General features: G+C 38.8%; 1 protein-coding gene across 5 annotated transcripts in view; it reads left to right on the forward strand.

Annotated features, from left to right (window-relative positions):
- USP37 (ubiquitin specific peptidase 37) overlaps positions 1–27,370 on the forward strand; it is an 83,133-nt gene that overhangs the window by 39,219 nt on the left and 16,544 nt on the right. For 4 of the 5 annotated variants that reach the window (XR_009550637.1, XM_060193892.1, XM_060193891.1 and 1 more), the window contains 8 exons: positions 4,867–4,984; positions 6,803–6,882; positions 10,678–10,842; positions 13,118–13,183; positions 15,920–16,058; positions 17,194–17,449; positions 22,401–22,567; positions 23,914–23,974. Coding sequence is in view for 4 of the 5 variants with exons in the window: in XM_060193892.1 (XP_060049875.1) it covers positions 4,867–4,984; positions 6,803–6,882; positions 10,678–10,842; positions 13,118–13,183; positions 15,920–16,058; positions 17,194–17,449; positions 22,401–22,567; positions 23,914–23,974 (1,052 nt within the window). In the remaining variant the exon portion in view is untranslated. The remainder of the gene's footprint in view (positions 1–4,866; positions 4,985–6,802; positions 6,883–10,677; positions 10,843–13,117; positions 13,184–15,919; positions 16,059–17,193; positions 17,450–22,400; positions 22,568–23,913; positions 23,975–27,370) is intronic. The other variant, XM_060193893.1, reaches the window with a different exon arrangement.

The raw sequence follows: 27,370 nt of genomic DNA on the forward strand, positions 1-27,370 counted from the left end.
GCTTTCTAAGAAAACTCTTTTCATGTCTAATTGCTGATGGTAGGCACTTAACATTCTTCAAGGAGGTTTTAATTGTTGTCTCATTTTCTGCTCTATCTTATGAGGGTGTGTGTTTATTTTAATTTCATTATTGGGGAAATAATGGTTTATAATCAACAGTAAAATTAAGTAATTTGGCTTGTATAAAATTTTTCAGTTTTCCATATAACAATTCAAACCGCACTAGGTCCTCTGTATATATATATTTTTTGTTATTTTTTTTTTTTTTAATATTTACTTCCTTTTGTTGCCCTTGTTTTGTTGTAGGTATTATTGTTATCATCATTGTTGGATAGGACAGAGAAATGGAGAGAGGAGGGGAAGACAGAGAGAGAGAGAGAAAGATAGACACCTGCAGACCTGCTTCACCGCTTGTGAAGAGACTCTCCTGCAGGTGGGAAGCTGGGGGCTCGAACTGGGATCCTTAAGCCAGTCCTTGCACTTCACGCCACCTGCGCTTAACCCGCTGCACTACCGTCCAACTCTCTTAACACAAAGAATTCTTAAGGCCGGGTAGTGGCACACCTAATTGAACACACATGTTAACAATGCAAAAGGACTCAGTTCAAGCCCCCAGTCCATACCTGCAGGAGGAAAACTTGCAAGTAGTGAAGCAGTGCTACAGGTGTCTCTTTCCTCTCTATCTCCCCCTTCCCTCTCAATTTCTGATTGTCTCTATCCAATAAATAAATAAAGATAATAAAATTTTTTAGACATTATTTAAAAAACTATATATTTGACTTTCTTCCTCACTATAGTGAAAGCTTTGTGAGGAGAGGTATTTTTTTGTCTCTTGGTTTATTCATTATAATTGCAGTGCCTAGAATAATACCTATATATATATAGGTGGTGTTCTTGGTAATAGGTGGTAAAGTGCCCCTAACCTGATTTGTTTAGAACAGCATTCACTTGTTAAAACTTTCAGTTCTATAGACATCTAAGTAGAGTGTGGCTAACTTCTCTGCTCAATCAGGTGTTGGGTGAGTGTTTTTTCTTGTCAGGGTCCCAAGATCCTCTTCTTAGTTCATTAATGTTGTGGACAGGATTTAGTTCCTTGTGATGAGTGTAGTACAGCGGCTTCTGTTTTCTTTTTCTTTTTTTTTTTAATATTTATTATTTATTCTCTTTTGTTGCCCTTGTTTTATTGTTGTGGTTATTATTGTTGTTGTTATTGATGTCATCATTGTTGGATAGGATGGAGAGAGATGGGGAAGACAGAGAGAGGGGGAGAGAAAGACACACCTGCAGGCCTGCTTCACCGCTTGTGAAGTGACTCCCCTGCAGGTGGGGAGTCAGGGGCTCGAACTGAGATCCTTATGCTTTGTGTTTCTTATCACCTGACCTGTATAGATAACTCACACCAGTTCTACTTGCTTTCTTTTGGAGACCATTTATTTGATTTTAATGTCAGAACTTTTGTTATTTGAGACCTCTAGATTCAGATTTAAAGAATTTATGTGAGGGGCCAGGCAGTGATGCACTTGGTTAAGCACATTACAGTGCACAAAGACCCAGGTTCAAGCACCCAGTCCCCAACTGCAGGGGGAACCTTCACGAATGGTGAAGCAGGTCTGCAGGTGTTTCTCTGCCTCTTTCCCTTTACCTCTCCCTCCCCTCTCAACTTGTGTCTCTATCCAATAATAAGTAAATAAATAAAATAAATTTAAAAAGAGTTTATGGGGGCCGGGCAGTAGCACAGTGGGTTAAGCGCAGGTGGCGCAAAGGACCAGCGTAAGGATCCCAGTTCAAGACTCTGGTTCCCCACCTGCAGGGGAGTCGCTTTACAGGCGGTGAAGCAGGTCTGCAGGTGTCTTTCTCTCCCTCTCTGTCTTCCCCATCTCTCTCCATTTCTCTCTGTCCTATCTAAATACAACAACATCAATAACAACAACAATAATAACTATAACAATAAAACAGCAAGGGCAACAAAAGGGAAAATAAATAAATATATATAAAAATTTTAAAAAGGAGTTTATATATTTAGGTTTCATTCACCGAAATAATCATCATTTTTATTAGGTTAAAGTTAAGTAATTCCATTATATCTGCAAAATCTATTTTTCCAGGTAAACTAAAATTCTTATGTGATATTTCATCATAGCAAGGGGTTATTCTTTTTTTTAATTAATTAGTTTATTTATTTAAAACAGGAGACATTCACGAAACTGTAGGATAGGAGAGGTACAACTCCACACAATTCCCACCACCAGATCTCCATATCCCACCCCTTCCCTGATAGCTTTCCCATTCTTTATCCCTCTGGGAGTATGGACCCAAGGTCATTGTGGGATGCAGAAGGTGGAAGGTCTGGCTTCTGTAATTGCTTCCCTGCTGGACATGGGTGTTGTCTGGTTGATCCATACTCCCAGTCTGCCTCTGTCTTTCCCTAGTAGGGTGGGGCTCTAGGGAAGTGGAGCTCCAGGACACATTGGTGGGGTCATCTGTTCAAGGAAGTCGGGTCGGCATCCTGATGGCATCTGGAACCTGGTGGCTGAAAAGAGAGTTAACATACAAAGCCAAACAAATTGTTGAACAGCAAAGAGTTATTCTTACTCAAAGAGAATGAGATTGTAAAAGGGCAAAGATCACCTTAATTCTGCTTACTTGATAGTTACTTAATAAAGATTTGCTGAATTAAGGACAAATGCTTTCTTTTTTATTATGTTTAAAGGGAATGATTTATATAAGTTGTCACATGTGTAGAATTTCTCACCCTTCCATAATAGGTATCTGTACATCAATCTCCCACCATATATCTATGGCCTTCCTGCAACAGACAATATCTAGTCCAAGGTTCACCTTCTATTTAATTATCCCTCCTTGTTTTGTAAGTTCCATCTGTAAATGAGAGCATCCAGTATGCATCTTTCTACTTCTAGACTATCTCACTTAGCGTGACTCCAAGCTTCATCCAAGATGAGGCAAAGGAGAGGATTTCATCATTTCTTACACATGCTTTGTATACCACAACTTTCTTAGCCACACACCTCTCTGTGGACATCTGGGTTGCTTCCATGTTCAGTCTATTACATATAGTACTTATATGAGCATAGGTGTACATAGATCTCTTGAGGTAAGTTCTGAACAAATATCTTCTTAAGGTTCCTGGTCTTCAGCTATAGCATTCAGGAATAGAGACAGAAGATTGAGTCACACCTAAGCAAGTGTTGCTATTGCATCCTGGGAGTGGTTCAGTGGATAGAGCTCAAGACGTGTATACATGAGGTCCCATGTTTGATCACCAGTGCTTCATACTGTGTTGTTCATATAATCAAAAATTGGAGACAGTCCAATTGTTTTTTTTTTAAGGTTTTATTTATTTATTCATGAGAAAGGAGGAGAGAGAGAGAAATAACTAGACATAATTCTGGTACATGTGCTGCCACAGATTGAACTTAGGACCTCATGCTTGAGAGGCCAACCAATACTTTATCCACTATGCCACCTTCTGGACCACAAAACACTTCAATTTTTCACCAGCTCTAGTAAAGATAAATTTTGGTCTATTCAAGTAGATTGATATGGGAGTCAAGCAGTAGCGCAGAGGGTTAAGCGCAGGTGGCGCAAAGCTCAAGGACCGGCATCATAAGGATCCCTGTTCGAGCCCCTGGCTCCCCACCTGCAGGGGAGTCACTTCACAGGCGGTGAAGCAGGTCTGCAGGTGTCTGTCTTTCTCTCCCCCCTCTCCATTTCTCTCTGTCCTATCCAACAACGACTAACAACAATTAAAAAAAAAAGATCAATACTAGGTGACAGTGAAAATGGACTATATGAAAAGAAAAAGAAAATGGACTATATAGTCATATGTATCAAGTGTGGGGTTTAATCTTGCAATTATGTTGAATAAAAAGAAGGCTAGTAAGAGTTGACCGGTAGCACAGTGGGATAAGCACAGGTAGCGCAATGCACAAGGGCCAGTGTGAAGATCCCGGTTTGAGCCCCTGGCTCCCCACCTACTGGGGACTTGCTTCACAAGCAGTGAAGCAGGTCTGCAGGTGTCTATCTTTCTCTCCCCTTCTCTGTCTTCCCCATCTCTCTCCATTTCTCTCTGTCCTATCCATCAACGACGACATCAATAACAACAACAATAATAACTACAACAAAAAAACAGGCAACAACGAAATAAATACTTTTTAAAAGAAGGGTAGTTAAATGGGAAAGATTTATGTAAGTATTTGTTTATATGAGATTCGAAACCAAGTTTAATTGTTACATTAGAAGTTGGCATGATAACTCTATTGGGGAGGCAGCATCTTGGTGGCCTTCTAGGAAGTTCATAGTAGTCTGTTCCTGTAATTACTACTCAAATGGATGTGTTAACTGATAAATTCACCAAACTGTACAACTTTATCTGGTGTGTGTGTGTGTGTGTGTATATATATATATGTGTGTGTGTGTGTGTGTGTGTGTGTGTGTGTGTGTATATAATGTTTCATTTTAAAATGTTCCATTCTTAGGTTTTACCTATGTTATTTAATAAGGATTTAAAAAAAAAGTAAGCTTGTGAAAAAAACCTTAACTCTTTTTTTGGTGGGGGGAGGGATAAGGGAGAGAGAGAAAGAGACACCTACAGAGCTGCTTCACCACTTGAAGCAGCTCTGTAAGTGAGCCTGGAGGCTTGAACTGGGATCCTTGTGCTTCGTACTATGTGCATTTAACCCAGTGTGCCACCACCTGGCCCCAACATTTTGTATATTTTATGCCTAACCATAGTCTGTTAGTACTTAATGACTTCTCTGAAGGAATAATCATCTGAATTATATTTGTTTTTTATGTTGCACAGTTTGACTTCTAACTGCTTACATTTGTCTTATTTTATCCTTATAGATGTGGAGAGATTATTCCCAAAAGAGAACAGTTCAATGACCTCTCTATAGACCTTCCTCGAAGGAAAAAACCACTCCCTCCTCGTTCAATTCAAGATTCCCTTGACCTTTTCTTTAGAGTAAGTAGTATCTTTGGTATCTTGACATAACTAATTTTTTTTTTTTTTTGCCTCCAGGGTTATTGCTGGGGCTCAGTGCCTGCACCACAAATCCACTGCTCCTGGAGGCCATGTTTTTCCCTTTTGTTGCCCTTATTGTTGTTGTTGTTGTTTTTTAAATCATTGTTGTGGTTGCTATTGTTGATGGATAGGACAGAGAGAAATGGAGAGAGGAGGGGAGGCTAGAGAGGAGGAGAGAAAGACAGACACCTGCAGACCTGCTTCACCACTTGTGAAGCGACTCCCCTGCAGGTGGGGAGCTGGAGGCTCAAACGGGGATCCTTAAGCTTATCCTTGCACTTCATACCACGAGCGCTTAATCCACTGCGCTATCACCCGACCCCCTACATAACTAATTTTTTAAGGCCTTTCTTTCTTTCTTTCTTTCTTTCTTTCTTTCTTTCTTTCTTTCTTTCTTTCTTCATTTTGTTTACTTTTATTTGACAAACAAATTCAAAGGGAACAGGAGCTAGGGGGTGAGAAAGAGAGGGAGCAGCCTGTAGCACTGCTTCACCACTTGTGATGCTTCCTATCTGCAGGTGGAGACCAGAGGCTTGAACAACATAACTAAATTTGTGTCTGGACTTGGTTTCTTTGAGGCAGAATTTTGATAATTATAAACAGATAGTTAATTTGAAGACTATAAACATGCTGAAATTTGGTAATTTGAGTTGCCAAACTGGAGATACTATATAAATTAATATTATATGCTAAGATTTGAGAATAAAAGATACTCTTTGCTTTTCCTTAGGTTGTATATAACATGTCAGAAACAAAGATAATTAATCATAGTTATGTAAAGCTGATGCTGTTAGAGGGGCAAAAAGTTTCTGGGGCATAATTGGGTTTGCTATGTTGAAGTCCTTGGAACTGGAAATTTGCCATGATCATAGAATTGAAAGATTTTCCTATATATCTTTATTCATTTTTTTTTTTTTTTTATAAAGATTGCTTGTTTCAGTTTTTTTCTGGGCAATATTAAGTACTACAAACTTTGACCCTTTTAGAGGAGGAGTTCTATCACCAGAAGATTGAGTTCCATTATAAGGAAGAGGTATATTCACTACTTTTACAGACCAAGAACTTTGCCTTTGTTAAAAGTGATTAAAATCTGGATGTACTCAGAAGTCGGGTGGTTGTGCAGTGGGTTAAGGGCACGTGGCGCTAAGTGTAAGGACCAGCGTAAGGATCCCGGTTCGAGCCCCCCACTCCCCACCTGCAGGGGAGTCGCTTTGCAGGAGAGTTGCTTCACAGGTGGTGAAGCAGGTCTGCAGGTGTCTATCTTTCTCTCCCTTTCTCTGTCTTCCCCCTCCTCTCTCCATTTCTCTCTGTCCTATCCAACAATGATGACATCAATAACTACAACAATAAAACAACAAGGGAAACAAAAGGGAGTCAAAAAAAAAAATTTTTTTTTTAATCTGGACATACTCTCGTCAGTCATGGGGAGAAAGTTGGAAATCTCCTACTTTAGACGCTACTTAGTACCATAAACTGAGAAGGTTCTTTGGCATAAAAGGAAATTAGTCATTCTGGGAAGTCATATAGCTATATTTCAACAATTTGCCCTTACTCTGGTAAGGTTTATGACTCTAGACACAACATTTAAGCTGTTTGGGGTTGTCATTTCACTAATGACTATAGGTTAATAGTATTAACAGGACAGGCAGAAGTTGAAAAATAAGATCAGAAGCTAAAACACAAGAAAAAATATAGTATTAACAGGGCAACACAGATTAAATTTTATACTTCTTTGTTTTTCCCTCATCTGTATTAAAGGCGGAAGAACTTGAGTATTCCTGTGAGAAGTGTGGCGGGAAGTGTGCTCTTGTCAGGCACAAATTTAACAGGCTGCCCAGGTAAAATGAACGCCCTTCACTTTCTCTTTCTCACTCATCTATTTTCTGAGAGAGATCAGAATACTGCTCTGACGTAAGTGCTGCTGGAGATCTGACCCAGATTCTCCAGCATGCAGTTCCTGCACTTGCCCACTGAACAACCTCCTCAGCAACATCACTTATCTTCTGCAAAGTACAAATCTTGAATAAGTGAAGTTTGCCAGAGTGGATTGATAAAGCAAAAGCAAAGCTGAGATATGAAGAGGGTAGAGGATGGGAAGCTAAAATACTCTTAAATGAGAGAGGAAGAATATTTGAAGTTTTGAAGAGGTAAGGGACTCTTGAGAACCCCAAGAAGATAGTGTAACTTTAGAATAGTGATATGGATTAACTGGTAGATTTTTAATCAGTAGTGATAACGTTTAGTTGTAGTTAGTTGTCATGTATTGATTGGGCTGTAGTCTCCTGTTCTTGTCACAGGTCTTCTCTAAGAATCTGCTACAGACATATAAACATATATGAAATAGGAGTAATTCTCTATACTTTGTACATTTGTCTAATTTTCCTGTACTCGGAAGACAATTTTTCTGAATTATGAATAAAATTAACTTACTCTGTACTAGCTCTTTATAAACAGATGCAAAGCCAATAAGTTAGAATAATTAGAATGTGGTTGTAAGATAGCTTTTAGTTTTTTCCAAGAATAGAAGGCAACCACAAGCCAGGTCATTATTAACATTAAATATTTATACGGCACTTTGCCTGTAGAGTACAGTACTTTGTTTTATTAGCTGTATTTTTTTCTATGAGTAAGTGTGAAGTTTCTGGAACCTGTCCTCTAGAGAATAGTTTGTGTACATTCTATAGTCCACTTATTTCTAGACAATAAACTTCCAAATGACTTTGTAATCATGGTAGCATATTATGTTGACCAGGATCTGTATTTTTTATTTCATAGATTGCTTCTTTTCTATTTCTATATTGAGAGAGGAGGTTGGGGAAAAAAAATCTTAATGCAGAAATGATTGTTAACGAACTATCATTAATTAAAGAAACCATGTAAAATTTAAATATTACTTGTTCAATCAGGCAAACTAAATCTCCCCCTTTTTTTTCACTAATTGTTCAATGGTTTTTTTAAGTGAAAAAAAAACACTAAAAGATATTTTTCCTTGTTTTTCTTCTTTTTTTTTCTGGTAGGTTGGTTGTACTAAAGGTTAATTTCTCAAGCTTAAGTGAAACCGAAGCCTTTATATCACAGATCTTAGTTATTGGACTTGCTCTGTTTTTGTTCATTTCAGTATTCAAAGTCAGTCTACTTTTATTCATGAAGGACCTGACTTTTTAAACTGCCACTGTTATTGCTGTGTTTAGTGCCTACATGATGGGTCCACTGCTCTCGGCAGTCTTTATATATATATATAAATAAATATTTATTTATTTTTATTTGACAAGAGAGAATTTAAGAGGGGTATGGTGATAGGGAGACAGACACCTGCAGACCTGCTTCAACACTTGTGAAGCTTCTCCCTTGCCGGTGAGGAGCCAAGGCTCAAATCCATGTCCTTGGGCTTGGTATCCAACGTGTGCACTTAACCAGATGCACCGCTGCTGTGCCTTACCCCCCCCCCCATAAAACTTTTAAATCTGTTCATTTTCAATCTATAATTTTACAGATTATTTTTTGTTTTAAGTATTTATTGCCACCAGGGTTATGCTTGAAGCTTGGTGCTGGCACTACAAGTCTATGATTTCTTTGTGACCTTTTTTCCATTTCTGTTATAATACTTGATAGGACAGAGAGAAATTGAGAGGGTAGGGAAGATAAAACCTGCAGACCTGCTTCACCATTAGTGAAGTGCCCCCTACAGCTGGGGAGTGGGGGCTTGAACTCCGGTCCTTGCACATGATAATATGTGTGTTTAACTGGTTGGACCCCATGTGACCCCATGATTAACGATTTTTTTTTTTAATCATCTGCGTTTCTGATTACCTTTTGTTTTGGCAGGATTATTTTAGATTTTAAAAAAAATACTAGACATTAGTTTGAGTTTATTTTCATCAATTGAATCCATTTATTCTCAAGTTACTGTGAAGAAGGTCATAGCTTGAGAGACAACTTAGGACTTGCATGCATGAGGCCCAAGTTGTATCCCAAGTAACTTTACACGCTGAGGCTTAACAGTCTGTCTTAACAAGTAAATTAATTTTTAAAGAAAGTTATAAATTTCAGCACACTTTTTAAAAAGAAGTACAGTTGATAACTTGAATTTATAAATTCTCAAGCCTGTCACGTTGAAGGTATAAATGGTAAGAAAGAAAATAGTTTTTCATAAAGGACATTATTTCGCTTAGAATTAAGCTTTTTAAATTCTGTTCTTCTGGGAGTCGGGCTGTAGCACAGCGGGTTAAGCGCAGGTGGTGCAAAGTACAAGGACCGGCATAAGGATCCCGGTTCGAGCCCCAGCTCCCCACCTGCAGGGGAGTTGCATCACAGGCGGTGAAGCAGGTCTGCAGGTGTCTATCTTTCTCTCCCCCTCTCTGTCTTCCCCTCCTCTCTCCATTTCTCTCTGTCCTATCCAACAACGACAACAATAATAACTACAACAATAAAACAACAAGGGCAACAAAAGGGAATAAATAAATAAATAAATAATTCTATTCTTCTCTGAAATATATTGGATTGTCAGAAAAGTCATGACATATCCTTACATAGAAAAAAATATGTCATAGGAGTTTTCTGATAACCCAATATTTAGTTCATTGGGCAGGCAGAGATTATATCCCATAACAGAAGTGAAAAGGTTGCCATAGTATTGCAGTAGTAACTAAAGGATTATTCCTGTGGAACTGCAAACCTTTCCAGACCACAACTTGTGATTGGTACATATGTTTTGTAAAACTTTTTTTAGTTTTTTTTTTTTTTTCCTCTCAGCTTTCTTCAGAGAAAGTGCTACTGAACTAAGACTGCTTTCTTCTTCTTCTTTTGTAATGTTTTATTTATCTAATTTGAATGAGAGCTAACAAGACGCCAGAGCACTTCTCAGTTCTTGTTTCTGGTGGTGCCTCAGGTCAGAAAGTCTTTTTGCATAACCATTATGTTGTCTTCCTTGTTGAATTATTTGCAAACCAGTGTTTACTATCAAATCTAAAGGGTGCTTAGCATTCTAATTAACTTTTGGTGACTAATACCTAGTTTTATTTTTGTTTGTAAACTTTATAACATCAAGTAAATAGAGATTTGACCCAGTACCAATAACAACATTTAAAATTTTGTCATTTTCACTACTAAGAAGATGACTCAGCAAGTACAGTGTACCTCTGGTGTGTGTGAGGCCCCGGGTTTAGTCACTGGCACTATAATGACAATGGTGCTCTGCTCTGCTGGGTCTTTCTCTTTCTCATAAGAGAACAACTTAAAAACAAATATTTCAGTCAGTACATATTAGCTTGCCCATTAATTAATATTAATTGAATATAAATAAGGACTAGGGAAGAGAACTGGACATGAACTAGAAGAAAGTCAGAAAGCCTTCTTGAGATTATCTCACTTAATATGACCATGATATTCATTGTCTAATGATTAATATGGGTAACTGTATGTATGTATGTGTATGTACATGCACAGAGGTGTGATCTGAGTTTTTAGCATGATGCCTGCCACCTCAGTACATGTGTTTTACGGGTCCTTAACAAGGCCAAGTATATTCTTCCATTCAAGAACTGTTTACTGTTGTTAGATATAGTGATTTCTTTTTACATAAAAGCAATTTACCTCTTGCTATGAAGTAGTAATGTCTCATTTCATGTTTTCAGGGTCCTTATTCTTCATTTGAAACGATACAGCTTCAATGTCGCTCTCTCACTTAACAACAAGGTTGGACAGCAAGTCATCATTCCACGATACCTGACCCTGTCATCTCATTGCACTGAAAACACAAAACCACCCTTCACTCTTGGTTGGAATGCACACATGGCAATGTAAGTTCTTAAAAACAAATCTCTTTACCTTCCCTTTTGAAGTAGAATGTTTCATAGCTGAGTAAGATAATGTGATTCAAGGTAAAATCACAAGAAAGAAACTTTAATTTTCTTTGTTTTGGTGGTTTCAGTGTTTAAATTACTACCTGACTGACATAAGTGAGTCAAATAGTATAAGATTGTTCCAAGTGCATTAGTTAACTTTCATAATGATTGTGTGTTTTAGAAAGTGTGGGCCCAAATATATTATGCCTTTATTTATTTAATTTTTCTTTTTTCTTGGTTTCTTTTTTTCCTGTTTGTCACCAGGATTGTTGCTGGGACTTTATGCCTGCACAACAAATCTACTACTCCTGGTGGCTTTTTTTTTTTTTAAGAGGGAAAGAAGTTAAGAAGGAGAAAGACACCTATAGATCTGCTTCATCACTTGTGAAGCTCCCCCCTACAGGTGGGGACTGGAAGCTTGCACCTGGTCCTCAAAGCATTGTAATGCAAGGGCCCTACCAGATGCCCTGCCACAAGTCCTCTCTATATTGTGTCTTTATGACATGTATTATCACCAGTGCTAGTTAAGAATTTCAGTGGCTCCTAGGAAACTTGACCTTTGTTTTTGAATTTGAATTTGCTTCATCTTAGGTACTAGAAAAACTTTAGAATTTCTCTGAATTTCGTCTACACGTTTGTTACTTTGGAGCCATATATTGTAGTTCTTTTTTACACTTAACACTAATTAGGAAGAATCATAAAATGCTAAAACTGTAGAGATGTAAAAGATTTAGAGGTTTATCACTGAAAGGGAAGCGAATTTGGGAAACATCAAAAGAAGTCAGGCGCTATTTCGCATCTGAGGGTGAAGGAGAAAAAAGGGCATTTGGAAGTATTAATAGGTGTAGGTGTGACTTAGAAAAGAAGTGAAAGGGAGTCAGGCGGTAGTGCAGCGGGTTAAGTGTAGGGGTTAAGTACAGGTGGCACAAAACACAAAGACCAGCCTAAGGATCCCAGGGAGTCGCTTCACAAGCGGCGAAGTAGGTCTGCAGGTGTCTAACTTTCTCTCTCCCTCTGTCTTCCCCTCTTCTCTCCATTTCTCTCAGTCCTATCCAACAACGACATCAGCAACAACAATAATAACTACAACAATAAAACAAGGGCAACAAAAGGGAATAAATAAATTAAAATATATTAAAAAAAAAGAAAAGAAGTGAAGGTAGGCCTGTAGAAGTAAATAAAAATGGCCAAGATACAGATAGATAGTCAACCCTTATCTGTGACCTGGGGAGGACTACTGCAGTTTCCACTGGAGTGGGATGGGGACACAAAATTCTGGTGGTGGGAACTGTATGGAATTATGCTCCTGTTATCTTATAAATTTTTCAACCAATACTAAATTACTAATTTAAAAGTTAAAAGATTTTAGAGGTTTTACAGAAAAGACTTGAGGTTAAAAGGGCAAGGTCTCTTGAGTAAGGTGGATAATAAACATTTCAGAAAGTGAAGAAGACTGATGGAAGTTTGTATAATGCAGTTCCCCTTGTACTGACGAAGCATATACTCTGTGGTCTAAGTGTACACTACTAATAAAGATGTGTACCTTAGGGTGTCTAGATTTTCTCTCATGGACTTTCTGTGGAATAGATGTTTTTACTCTGCTGGCAGAGTCATTCTTCTTTCTGACAGTAGTACTATATTATAGCCATCAGTATAGACTCTACCTTTTTACACTAAAGCCAGGTTGTCTGATAAAATTGCTTGACCAGTCTGGATGGAATAATAAAGTGTTTGTGTACAGTAAATGAGGTAATACATGTGAGTTCTTAGTACAGTTCCTGACATCTATTAAGTCTTCAATAAATGAGAGCTATTATTTTATTGCCTAAAATGAAACATTGAAACCAGGTAATTTTTTTCAAGTTGTTCTTTTCATATGCATTACATTTTATTTCAGTTCCAATCCTGTTTATTTGATGGTAGATAAATAACAGGGAAAAAGAAGAGAGTGGCCAAAGCCTCTCTGTCATATGAGGAGTGAACCTAGGAATAGAACTTGGGGCTTCACACATGCAGAGAATTCCACTCTACCAGCTGAGCCATCTCCCCATGCAATCCTGTTTATTGAGATAGTATTTTCTCTTTTGGCCTCTGTTGCTAAAAATATATTATAATTGCTTTTTCAAGAAGATACATAAAAGGATATAGTACAGAATAATTCACTTTATAAACATATACTTTTTTAAATAATGTAATTATATACATTATATATTTTCTAATTTTCTGATAGTTCTAGACCATTGAAAGCCTCTCAAATGGTGAATTCCTGCGTCACCAGCCCTTCTACACCTTCAAAGTGAGTTATATTTCTCGTATACCCCAAATTTGTATTTTTAAGGATTTGGCTTGCCCTAATTTCCAGGATTATTATCCCCCCATTTCTTTATTGTTTCTCTTTTTGCATGATAACTGCTCTCTATTACCATACTTAAGAACTTTTCTCGGTCTACTTGGAAGTAGGGTATAACATGTTTTTAACAGTGAAGCAAGTTCTGATGATCTCAAGTTTTTAATGTTTTCATCATGCAGCTCTATAAATTGATAATGAGTTTAATGATTAAAGATATAACCCTTCTTGGTATACGGAATCATTCCTCAAAGATAGGCATAATCTCAAAATACCTTTTTACCCCTTACTAGCTTTCTGTGACTTCTGGTCTTAGATACTGTATTTAGATATTGAGTAATTTAGACATTGAGCTATTCAGAAGGAGACAGAAAAACACACGATGGAATGTCACTAGTCTACAAATGTTTTGTGGGGTTTTTTTTGTTTTGTTTGTTTGTTTTGTTTTTGCTTAAGACCAAAAGTTTGCTCATGGAGGAAAGCAAAGATTTATATATATATATATATATATATATATATATATATATATATATATATATATATATATATGTATGTATAAATAAAATGTTCCTCCTCTCTGATTGAACTAGAGCCACAGTTCCTGATTAGACAATTCTAAATGACTTGGTTGTCATTTGTCTCTAAAATTAGTTTTTCCAAAAAGTTGATGTTCCAAAGTACTTTTAGAAAGGAGACACTTTTGTTGTATAATGACTTGGGGTGGGGACTTATATAACCATAAAATGACATTTGGGAACTGCTATTTTCTTTTCCTCCTGTTAATTATTTTTCAGTGCATTTAAAACCAGATGACTAACATGACTAGAAATCTGAAATGGTACCGATATGAATACTCTTGCCCGTTCTCAAGATACAAATGAGCAATACCACTTGGCTGCTTAGAAAGTGAGCAAGTGATGCATTTACAGGATGAATATTTTTCATTGCTACAGGCAAGCTGCCTTCTGTGAATATAGTAATTATTAATGGAATGCACTCTTTATGTACCAGATCACTATAGTTTCAAGAAAGAGATGGTTTCATTGGGCTTCATTATATTTGGCATGGTCATCTGTTCTCTAAGGTCTTCTGGTATGAGAATTTGAGAATTGTTCAATAAAGGATGATTAGGCCCTAGAAGACCTGTCATGCCGATCAAACTTAAAAGAGGCTGAGTTATGAGTGAACCAAATTCCATGGGTTCTTCTACAGTGTCCTTTGTCACATTTGACCCTGGTGTAGTAGTGACCAGGAGTTGCCTTTCAGCAAAACATTTACATGGATAATCAAATTAATATGTTCAGTTTTGCTTGGTAAGCATGAAATCAGAAATGAGGAATTAAGATGGCTAATTGGCTCCTTCTAAGTTACACTAAAAACCCTTTTGAACATATAATGGGAGGCTATTCAAGTGTTCAGGCTGGATTACAGTGATATCCTGACCTCTCTCAACCACAGACTCTATTTGGACTGACCACTTGCCTCTTTTCTTTGATCTACATTGCTGCACACTCTTCCTGACTTCCATTGTGGCCTCTTCTATCATCCTATCTTTTCTTTACAATTTTCACATTTAAATTACATTTTTCTAATTTTCATTTTATTTTTTTAATATAACATACAGATATATGTTAACTTCCATCAAAGAAAGTTTGTGCTCTTTGACCCTTACCACTTTTCTCTTTAGTTTATTTTCAGTTCACTTAGAGGACAACACAGTAACACCTTACTTATCTGGTATCATTGTAGAATGATATTGCACATAAATGAATTTTTATATAACCAAAAGTTTTCTTTTAAAGCATTCATTGATCTTTTTAAAAACTTAATCACTTTAAGTGGTCATATGCCTTAAAATTCTATAGAATTACTTATATTCTTTAATAAAATCTGCTGAAGATAAATATTGTGACGACCTAGAATAAGCATTAGTATCAGGTCTTACATTGCTTTTTAATGTGATAATGCCATCTGAGGCTCTCATTATTTCAAGACAATTTATCTTTACACTAAATGACCTTATACTTATCTGTTGCTTTTTTTTTTTTATGGTTATTCTCTCTCATTTCTTAGCTCTCATTTCTTGATGAACTTGCTACATTATTTTATAAATCACTTCTGGGAAAGAAAATATCCCTTTGCAAAGTATATTGGGCTTTATAACTATTGCCTTCCTCTGAAAACTTTTTTTCTTACATTTGCTTTTGTTCAGGAAGGTAGAGGTTGCCAGAAGTCTGGCCTACATATAATTGGATAAGTGGAATGTTACTGTTAATTCTAAAGTGCATGGGTCATTACTTAAAAGATCAAGAATTAAAACTCATGCACTCTATTGTCAGAAACATTCATCGCTATGTCTGCATGCATGCAATAGAGTACTTGCTTTATAAATATATTAACAAACTTCTTTGGGGTTGATCATTAAAAGAAAAAAGGCACAAAGTGATTGGTTTACTGATATAATAGCTTAAGAGTTGTCTATTTTTCAAAGCATGGCTCTTTTGAAGTGGGGCAAAGGTAATGCTTAAATACCTCTTTGGTTATATCTTTTACTTTATCTGTTATATCACTTTCCATAATGGAAAAGCTTTTTGTTTTATTTTGGTATTTAACATCAAAAGACTAATAAGGACAAGTGATTGTTTATCAGACTTATATGCTTTTTTGTTTATTCTTAAATTACAGGAATTTCAACATCAAATCCAAGAACTTGGCTTTATGCCTCGATTCAGACAGTGAGGATGAGCTAAAACGCTCTTTGGCCCTCAGCCAAAGACTTTGTGAAATTTCAGGTAGTGAGCAGCATCAGGAAGACGTGGAAAAAGTAAGTTGTTTCTCATTAACATAGTGTCTGACAGATTTGTGTTGTCTGACTATACAACCCAACAGAGACCCTTTTTAAAAATATGTATATTTATTTATTTTACCTTACGAGTGAGAGAGAAAGGACCAGTGATGCCAGGGGTCAAAATCAGGACTTCACATATTACAAGCCATCATCCCAGTGCCACAAAACAAAGCATTTTAGTTGCCAGCTTCAACAAACTTAACACTGTGCGAGGTATAGCTAGTGTATGTGAAAGCATATATCCATCATCTACTTTGACACTTCATGATAAGTAATACTTTGAAGATAAAGAAGTTTTTAAAAGTTCACACCAGCCATGTAATTGTTTTATTTTGAGCCTTCCTTTTGGTAAGGCAATTGTTTTGATAGTTAATTGCTGTTCTAACTTCATTCCCATTTTTTCCTTAACCTTGAATGAGGACCAGAAATTCTTCTAGAAATAAAAATTATTTAGAAAATAAATTTTGAATATCTACATAATCCTGGTGTGGTTTTTTTTCTCATTTACTAAAGAAATGGGTCAGGCCTACCAACATTTAAAAACAAGTGTCACGTGTAGTGACAGCATATTTGCAGTGTACTTATTGTTTGCTCATCTGGAAGAAAATATACACATAATTGCTTCTGAGTGATGGAATTGGAATGAATTTGCTTTACTTGTATATTTTCCAATTACAAAGAACATCCTTAACACTTATCATCAGTAAAGTTAGCTTATTTATATATATATTTATCCTTTTTTTTTTATTAATGATTTAATAGTGATCGACATTTTTAAAAGATTAGGTGTTCCAGTGAGTTTATATGTTATGGATTGTTAGGTGACTCAAAGTATCAGTGAAAGGGAACTTTTTAGAAACAAAGTCATTTTGTGGTCCGGGAGGTGGCACAGTGATAAAGCTTTGGACTCTCAAGCATGAGGTGCCGAGTTTGATCCCTGGCAGCACAAGTGCCAGAGTGATGTCTGGTTCTTTCTCTCTCTCCTCCTATCTTTCTCATAAATAAATAAAAAATCTTTAAAAAAAAAGAAAAAGAAATAGTCATTTTAAGTTCAAAGATGGCAGTGTTTGTAGGTATTCTGATTTCCTCTAACAGTAGCTCTCTTCTTCAGGATGCCAAACCATGCAGGATAGAGCCTGATAAGTCTGAACTGGAAAACTCAGGCTTTGATGGAATGAGTGAGGAAGAGCTTCTAGCAGCTGTCTTAGAGATAAGTAAGAGAGAAACTTCACCGTCTCTGAGTCATGATGATGATGATAAACCAACCAGCAGCCCAGATACCGGATTTGCAGAAGATGATATTCAAGAAATGCCTGAAAACCCAGAACCTATGGATATTGACAAGCCCAAAACAATCACAGAGCCAGGTAGGTTCAACGAAGATGACTTATCATCTTACCAGGGGTTAACTATTCCAGTCTTACAGTGACAGATAGTTTCTAAATGACAGCAGGTGAGATGGATCTAGATAACAAAGCTGATAAATAATATGTGTCTTTTTAAACATAAAAAGAAAAAGAAAAAAAAGAGCAGGGGTAAATAGCATAATGGTTATACAAAGAAACTCTCATTCCTGAGGCTCCAATATCCCAGGTTCAAGCCCCTGTACCACCATTAGCCAGAGCTGATCAGTGCTCTGGTTTAAAAAAAAAGAGAGAGCCAGAAAGACTCCTGTAGCTGTGCTCCACCACTTGGGAGTCAGGCTGTAGCGCAGCGGGTTAAGTGCAGGTGGCACAAAGCACAAAGACCGGCATAAGGATCCCGGTTCAAGCCTTGGCTCCCCACCTGTAGGGGAGTCACTTCACAAGTGGTGAAACAGGTCTGCAGGTGTCTATCTTTCTCTCCCCCCTCTGTCTTCCCCCTCCTCTCTCCATTTCTCTCTGTCCTATCCAACAACAATGACAACAATAATAACTATAACAATATGTGCTTAGAAAGAGAGACACTAAACTAAAGCACTGTTCCACCATCCATGTAATTCTTTTGGTGCTGGCCATACTGCTCCATCTGGTGCTGGGAATTGAACCCAATACAAACATAGTATTCCTGCCATCCATTTTACTTGGGGGTCCATTCATGTTTTAACTGTTAACTTAAAATCTAAAAGACTGCTTCTCCTACAGTTTGCTGTTACTGCCTTGAAAGACAACAACAACAAACTTAGATGAAAGGCACTGGGAAGATGAATATAATGAACTTTCCCCCTTGAAACCCATCATCTGGTTTCAGTAATTATCAGGTGGCAAAGGGTTTTGTTACAGGGTTGGGTGATGGTGCAGTCTGGTTGAGCGCACAAGTTGCAGTGTGTAAGGATCTGGGTTCGAGCCCCCACTCCCCACCTGCAAGGGGCACACTTTATGAGTGGTGAAGCAGCATTATAGGTGTCTCTCTTTTACCCCTTTGCATTTCAATTTCTGGCTGTCTCCAATAAATAAATAAATATTTAAAAATTTTAAGTCTAAAAAAATTAAATAAAATAATTTGGTGGGGATCGATTGACATATAATAATGGTTATGTGAAGAGACTCATGCCTGAGGCTCTGAAGTCCCAGATTCAGTCCCCCTCACCACCATCAGCTAGAACTAATCAGTGTTTTGGTTTGAAAAAAAAAAAATTAAAATAACAGTTTTGTTTCAACTATCTAGATTACTTTTCCAGACCCCACTCCTTCCCATTCAAGAGTAAATCCCATGTCTTAGATCATTTCACTAGTGAGAATTTCATTATTTTTAGCAGGTAGCCTTTTTCAGAGCCTTATGAAATGGCTCAGCTGGCGGACTGCACAACTTGTGTGTGTGGACTCCTTGTCTTGATCCCTGGCGGGTTGGCTGGCTGACTGGCTGGCTCACTTTATTTATTTGTTTATGACACATTGGAGCTTTGCACATGTGTGATTTTCACCATTCTTTTTCATTCAGATAGAGTGAGACCACAGCCCCAGAGTTGCCCCTAGTGCTATAACCTCATCCTATGTGGTGCTGGGACTCAAGTTTGAGTCTTGCATATGGCAAGGCAGGCACCCTACCCAGTTAGCTTTCTTCTGACCCCAACAATAATTTAAATCTCTCATAATTGTAAGGGTTGATTAGTTTTAAACTTTTTTATTATTTATTTATTTATTTTACTGGTGGTGGGAATTGTGCAAAGTTGTACCCCTCTTATCTTATGGTTTTGTCAGTGTTTCCTTTTTATAAATAAAAATTAAAAAAAAAGAATCTACAAGACAAAAAAAAAAAAAAGAAATTAGCTGTCTCGGGAATCAGTGATGAGGGTCTGGAAGACGACTTAAGTTGTTTGTTTGCTTTTTAGCATTAGAGAGTTTTACATAAAGTAGAGAGAGGAGAGACAAAGAGACAAGCCGTATAGTGCTCCAGGGATTGAATCAGGAACCAAAGGCATGAAAATGACATTCTACCAGTTGATCTCTTTTCCCACTGCCTGACTGATTAAGATTTAACTTGCCAGAGGACCTAGTGGGGATTGTATTATTATGTGGAAAACTGGGAAATATTATGCATGTACAAACTACTGTATTTACTGTTGACTATAAAACATTAACCCTCCAATAAAAATTTAAAAAAAAACAAAAAACAAAGATTTAACTTGCCATTAGTAAGGTTGTATTGTCTACATGACTGCCCAGAGGAAGAATGTGTACAAAGCCCCAAATTTGACAAAGGTCATGGCAAGTTAGTAGACCTTTAAAAAAGTTGAGATTGAAAAACAGAAGTTCAGGATGATGAGCGTGACTGGAGCAGTGTCAAGAGTGAAGAACAAAGGCTGTGACCGGCTCTGACCAGAAGGTTAAATGCTCTCTCCAGAGCTCACCTGGCCTAAAGCCATGTGTAGGAGTTGGGCTTTGTTTTTTTTTTAAGATTTTATTTGTTTATTAATGAGAGATGAAAGAGACTCAGACATCACTCAGATACATGCACTGCCAGGGATTGAACTCATAACCTCGTGCTTCAGAGTCCAACAGTTTATCTACAGCACGACCTCCCAGACTGCTAAAGATTTTTATGTTTAAAATTATTACAGGGAGGTGGGGAGCACAGTAGGTAGGGCCTTGGACTTTCAAGCATGAACTTTGTTGACCTGTTTTCTTCTATACAGATTTTTAATGTAGATACAGGATTATACAAGGTACCATGATATGTGTTAAAACATTTTTTTAAATTGTCAAACAGACCAGAGCACCACACTATCCCTGTATAGTGCTGGGCCCAAACCCATGGATTCGTGCATGGAAATTGCTTGTTATGAAAAATTGTATTTTGGGGGGCTGAGCAGTAGCCCCTTCTCCGACTCCCCCTCTCAGTTTCTCTCTGTCCAATAAAATGGAAAAAATGGCCTCCAGGAGCAGTAGATTCAGAGTGCTGGCACTGAGCCTCAGCAATAATCCTGGAGGTAAGAGGTTTACCTTGAACGCTGCTCCCAACACTCTCTGTCCAATAAAATGGAAAAAAATGGCCTCCAGGAGCAGTAGATTCAAAGTGCCGGCACGGAACCTCAGCGATAACCCTGGAAGCAAGAAAAATTGTACTTTTTAACAAGAATATTGTGATAAGGATAGAAATATTCATCTCATGCCAGAAAATAACTCCTAAATCTTTCTGCCACTTAAAATCTTCAAGCTCAGCTAGCTTTGATTGCCTCAGTTCCAGAATTCCAAAAGTGATTGAATTGGCTGACTCAGATACTCATTCCTGGTCTGGTAAGCTACCGCCAAAGGGCCAGGTTTCAGAGGGGCACTTTGCAAGCTGTGACTGTTTCTCCAAAAATGGAAGACAAGAAAACATCATTGACTGTGTGTGTGTGTGTGTGTGTGTGTGTGTGTGTATAATTGATATCATGCTGCTGCTTGTATGTAATATATCCTGATTTTTTTTATTCTCTTGTGATGAATATTGTTTATCAGTCTTACTGGTAAATAGTCAACAATGCAGTCCAATTTTAAAAATTATAACTAGCAGCCTGTGAGGTGACATAACAGATAAACTTTTGGACTCTGAAGCACAGAATCCCAAGATCAGTCACCGCATCCCATGTGTCAGAGTGCTTCTACTCTCTCTCTTTCTCTGTTCCATTAACAAATATATATTTTGCCTCCAGCAAAAAAAAAAAATTTTTTTTCCTCTAGCAATTAACAATTTCATCTTACTACATCCAGATTAGGGTTTCTCTGTAGTAATACTAGTAACATTTTGGGTGGGAAATATTTTTATATTGTGTTTAGCAACAGCTCTTGCCTATCCTTGTAAGTACTAGAAGTGTCCTCTCTCCCTCATAGATGTGACAACCAAAAATGGCAAACTTTGCTGAATGCCCGCTAAGGGACAAATATCTATATTTATGTTGGGACTCTACAAATCTACTGCTCCTGGCAGCCATTTTTTCCATTTCTGTTGTCGTTGTTGGATAGGACAGAGAGAAATTGAGAGAGGAAGGGAAGATAGAGAAGGGGAGAGAGAGAAAGATAGACACCTATAGACCTGCTTCACCGCGAAGCAACCACCCCGCAGATGAGGAGCCAGGGGCTCAAACCGGGATCCTTACACGGATCCTTGTGCTTTGCACTGTGTGCACTTAACCTGGTGTGTTATTACCTGTCCCCCAACAAATACTTTTAAATGAAAGTTTTAACTATTTGCTGATTGAGAGTTTAAACCAAACTTTTGTAAGCATCGAAAAGAATGTATCATTTAGCAGCCCAGGGGGTAGTGAGTAGAAAACTGATTCTCCATATATGAAATTTTGAGTAAGTCTGAAACTCTACTCACAGAATCACAAGACTTATTTGATAATGTGAAAACATAATCATTTGATAAGCAGCGTAATAAATGGGAAAGTTTCAATGTTAATCATTCTAGCAATTCTTATTTACTTGAAATAATATCTCTGGCACTTGGTCATGTGATACACACACACACCTACTTCACAGATAGTATGTTTCTGCTGACTGGTTAAGTTTCAAAACCATTGCTTTAGATATTTGTCCCTTAGCGGACATTCAGCAAAGTTTGTCATTTTTGGTTGTCACATCTATGAGAGAGAGAGAGGATACTTCTGACACCTCCTAAGTATAGGCAAGAGCTATTGTTAAACATAATATAAAAATCTTTCCCACCCAAAATTTGCTAGTTACTAGTATTGCTACTGAGAAACCTTAATCTGGATGTAGTAAGATGAAATTGTCCCAAGCAAGTTATGTTTGGGGTTGGAATAAATTACTCTCTATACAGTAGATGTCACTCTAGCCTAGATAGAGATTGTATTTACTCGAGGGGATTTCCCAGTTATGCTGTGTTCTTCTTCAGATCCTGCCAGTTTCACTGAGATAACTAAAGATTGTGACGAGAATAAAGAAAACAAAACTCCAGAAGGATCTCAAGGAGAGGTTGACTGGCTCCAACAGTATGATATGGAGCGTGAAAGAGAAGAGCAAGAGCTGCAGCAGGCTTTGGCTCAGAGCCTTCAGGAGCAAGTAAGAGATGCTGCCACTGTTTCTGTTTGTTTGTTTTTCCTAGGCCTGTCTTTCCCAAGAAGTAGAACAATAACAGTTTCTAACCTGTGTCAAGCATGTTTCTTGATTGACTTACTTACGGCAAGTCACTGACCACTTAAAAACCAAAGGATCTAGGAGACAGCTCTCTTGGTAGAGTGTACACCTTACCATGCATGAGAACCTGGATTCAAAGAACCACCACATGGGAGCACCAAGCAAAGGGGAAGCTTCATAAGCAGTGGGGGAAAAAATTATACCAGGAAATGATGGAATAATGCAGGTGCTCAAACTCTGGGGCCAAAAAAATAAAAAGCTTGTTTGGTGGGGCTTTGCCTTATGTTTGAAACAGAACAGGAACATTGATGGTTTTTTCAGATTTTCAATTAAAGTGTAGTGAAATGTTTTGTTCACCGCCTGTTAGTATGTTTCATCTTGGGCTAAGGTAGAGTGGTCTCTTGGAGATCATCCCTGGCCCAGACTGACTCTGCAAGCTATAGAAGCACCCATACACCACGATAATTGCTTCATTAATATTTTTAGGCATTGTATTTGCTGTGGTCAGTTCATTACAATATGAATCCTTTCCTATGATTTTTTTTTCCTTTTGTTGCCCTTTTTGTTGTTGTTGTTATTGATGTATTTAGACAGGACAGAGAGAAATGGAAAGAGGAGGGGAAGACAGGGGGAGAGAAAGATAGACACCTGCAGACCTGCTTCACCACCTGTGAAGCAACTCCCCTGCAGGTGGGGAGCTGGGCGCTCGAACCGGGATCCTTAAGCTGTTCCTTGGGCTTTGCGCCACGTGCATTTAACCCACTGCACTGCCACCCGACTCCCTCCTATGATTTCTTTGAACATGACATCGTCAGAAATAGTGTTTGAGGGAGTCCGCCTGTAGCGCAGGCCGACTATGCTATCTACCGACGCCCAGGTACTACTGTTTCTTACATGTCTAGAGATACCTGTCTGTCTTGCTGTCATTCATTGACTTAGAGTCAGTGGTATGCTGGAGGCAGCTCATAGTCATTTCAGGAGGAACTACTCTGCACGCTTCTCTGCATTCAGCATGACATTCGTAGCTAAAACTGGCTGTGGTGAAAGTATTTATACCCTGCAGAATGGCAAGTATTGTCAGTCAGGTGAAAAGAAAGAGAGCAGTTTGCTAAGTAATTTTTCCACATGCCTTAGAAAGTTGTATTACAAGTATCCATAAGATAATGGAACATGTCATTAACAGATAATTTAAGAACAGCTGTCTTTATCCTCCTTAAATAAATTTAATCTGTAACTCTCTAAAGACCTTGGTTTTGTTTTTGTCTCTCTAGGAGGCTTGGGAACAGAAAGAAGATGATGACCTCAAAAGAGCTACAGAGTTAAGTCTTCAAGGTATGTAGATTATTTCAATTACATTTCTTTTTTAATTCTGGACTGTATCACACACTGGAGCTCTGGAGAGCTTGTTATTTTTGATAACAATAACAAGTTTCAGCATCTCTGAGGTAAAGAAATAACTTAGAAGTTGCCTCTATGCCTCTCCTTTTCCCTACCCTCCCTCCCAGAGGAAACCACTGTAAGCTGGCTTTGATAAAGTCTGTTTATAGTCTACCTATATGTGAACAGAGTCAGCACTGCTAAGAAGCCTACTCAGTAGGAAAGGCTATGTGACTGGTTTTCCTTAGAATTTAGAAAGATTCACTCTGGAGAAGTTGGTATAGAAAGTCATGACTCGGGCGGGGGAGGGGGGGGACAGCATAATGATTATGCAAACAGACTCTCATGCCTGAGGCTCCTAAGTCCCAGGTTCAATCCCCCGCACCACCATAAACCAGAGCTGAGCAGTGCTCTGGTGTTTCTCTGTGTGTCTCTCTCTGCATCTCTCTCAAAAATAAAATTAATAAATAAAAAATAAATAAAAATAAAAAAGTCATGACTCGGGAGCCAGACAGTAGTGCAGCAGGTTAAGTGCAGGGTGGCGCAAAGCGCAAGGACCAGCATAAGGCTCCCAGTTGGAACCCCCCCTCCTCACCTATCTTTCTTTCCCCCTCTCTGTCTTCCCCTCTTCTCTCCAATTACAACAATAAAAAAGGGCAACAAAAGGGAAAATTTAAAAAAAAATTTTTAATTTAGAAAGTTAATATATTGCTGCAAATATACACACACACATATATTTTTTAAACCAGAGCTTATGATAGTGTCAGGGATTGAACCTAGGACCTTAGAGCCTTTTTGCATAACCATTATGCTACCTCCCCACCCAACATATGTAGTCTCAAAAAAAAGTGGGCTAGCTCTGTTACTCTAGTTTCTTTTTCTTTTCTTTTATTTATTCCTTTTTGTTGCCCTTGCTTTATTGTTGTGGTTATTATTGTTGTTGTCATTGTTGGATAAGACAGAAATGGAGAGAGGAGGGGAAGACAGAGAGGGGAAAGAAAGACACCCGCAGACCTGCTTCACCATTTGTGAAGCGACTCCCCTGCATGTGGGGAGTCGGGCTTGAACCAGGATCCTTAACTCTGGTCCTTGCGCTTTGCGCCACCTGTGCTTTACCTGCTGCGCTACAGCCCGACTCCCTGTACTATCAGTTTCTAAGACTTCTACGGGTCTCTCTCCAACACTCAGAAATGTATCAGAACAGAACAATTTGTAGTACAAAATGAGTATTCTCAACCAACCTGAACACAGGACATACAGAAAAGAACAAGAAGTTCACTATACATAGCTGAGACAGGACTTCTGACTTTCAGAAACTGATTTGCTTGGGCCAGTGGTGGCTCACATGGTTGAGTGCACACATTACCACGCTCAAGGACTGGGGTTAAGACCCTGCTGCCCATGTATGTGTTGTTTTCGCCGCGCTGGCTTCACGGGCGGGTAACAGACGACCAGGGACTCATGGTTGAGCTGTAGGCAGTATCTCTTTATTCATGCAGGACGCAGCACAATCTAAGCCGAGCTAAGCTAAACTCTACTAAAACGAACAATGTTGTCTTTATATATACTTGCCAAGTAGGGTGGAAACAGGATGTGACATAGAGAGGGTGGAGAGAAAAGTGACTGGTGAAAATCAGAGCGTGACAAGGAGAGGATCTCAAGTGGCCTCCCCCAGGGCTCTGTTCTGGCTCCTACGCTATTCAATATTTACATCAATGACCTCCCAGAAACTTCTTCAAGGAAGTTCATCTACACCGATGACATCTGCTGTGCAACTCAGGCATCAAAGTTCGACATCCTCAAGGAAATACTCACGAAAGACATGTCTCTGATATCTGATTACTGTAAAAAAATGGCGACTGATCCCTAGCACTGCAAAAACGGTATCATCTGTTTTCCATCTACACCATGCCTCGGCCTCGAGTGAGCTTAATGTGCAGCTTGGCGATACGAGAATCCGGCATGAAGCCCAGCCGGTCTATCTTGGCGTTACTCTCGATCACACTCTGTCATTTCACGAACATCTCATAAAAACTGCAGCAAAGGTGGGCGCAAGGAATAACATCATTGCAAGACTGGCCAGCTCCTCATGGGGCATGAGTACTTCCACACTACGATCATCATCTCTGGCATTATGCTATTCCACTGCAGAATACTGTGCCCCAGTATGGTTCCGTAGCCCCCATGTCCATTTGGTCGATTCCAAATTATATTCCTCCATGAGGATAATTTCTGGAACCATCCGTTCCACCCCGGTTCCATAGCTGCCAGTTCTTAGCAACATCGCCCCGCCAGATATTCGTCAGGATGCGGCATCATCTAAGTTCATTTCCCACGTCTACGCTCGACCGGACCTGCCAATATACGCGGGTATCTTCGCCCACCCTGTCCAACGCTTGACGTCTCGTCACCCAATCTGGTCCCCTATGCCTACACTGAACTTCTCTGTTCCAGACTCTTGGAAACAGAGTTGGCAGTCAGCTGAGGTAAAGAACAAACACCTCATCACAGACCCCTGCAAGCGTCAACCTGGCTTTGACCTAGCACGTTATGACTGGGCCCTCCTCAATCGCTATCGAACAGGCCATGGCCGGTGCGCCGCTATGTTCCATCGCTGGGGAGCCAGAGACGACCCGAACTGCCCCTGCGGCTACAGACAGACTATGACCCACATAGTCAACGACTGCCACCTCTCCAGATTCAAAGGAGGTCTCGAAACTTTACATCAGGCTCAACCTGATGCTGTTGACTGGCTACGGAAGAAGGGCAAACGCTAGAAGAAGAAGAAGGAGCAGGCGAGAATTCTATCACTGAACCACTAATGCCCTGGAGGGAGGGTGGTGCTTGTTAACAGCGGTTATGTAAATAGAATGAAGTTGTTATGTAAATAGAATAGTGTTAAGCAGGGGGGATTTAAACCAAATGAAACAGAAGGGGTCTCATGCATACCAATGGTATGGGGAAAGCTTCACAAGTGGTGAAGCAGGTCTACAGATGTCTCTCTCTACCATTCTCTTTCTCCCACCCCTCCCAATTCCTCTATTGTATCAAAGTGAAAAAAATAAAATGAATAGGGGGTAGCGCACCAGGCTAAGCACATAGAGTGTGAAGCACAAGGATCCCAGTTCGGGGCCCCGGCTCCCTACCTGCAGGGGAGTCGCTTCATAAGCGGTGAAGTTTGCAGGTGTCTATTTTTCTCTCCCCATCTCTGTCTTCCTCTCCTCTCTCCATTTCTTTCTGTCCTATCCAACAACGACAGCAATAACAGCAGCAACAACTACAGTGGAAAAATAATGGCTAGCCCATGTCTACAACCTTAAGGGAGGGACCGGTGGTGGCACACCTCGTTGA

Source organism: Erinaceus europaeus, chromosome 7, assembly GCF_950295315.1.
Source record: "Erinaceus europaeus chromosome 7, mEriEur2.1, whole genome shotgun sequence".
Classification (NCBI taxonomy): domain Eukaryota; kingdom Metazoa; phylum Chordata; class Mammalia; order Eulipotyphla; family Erinaceidae; genus Erinaceus; species Erinaceus europaeus.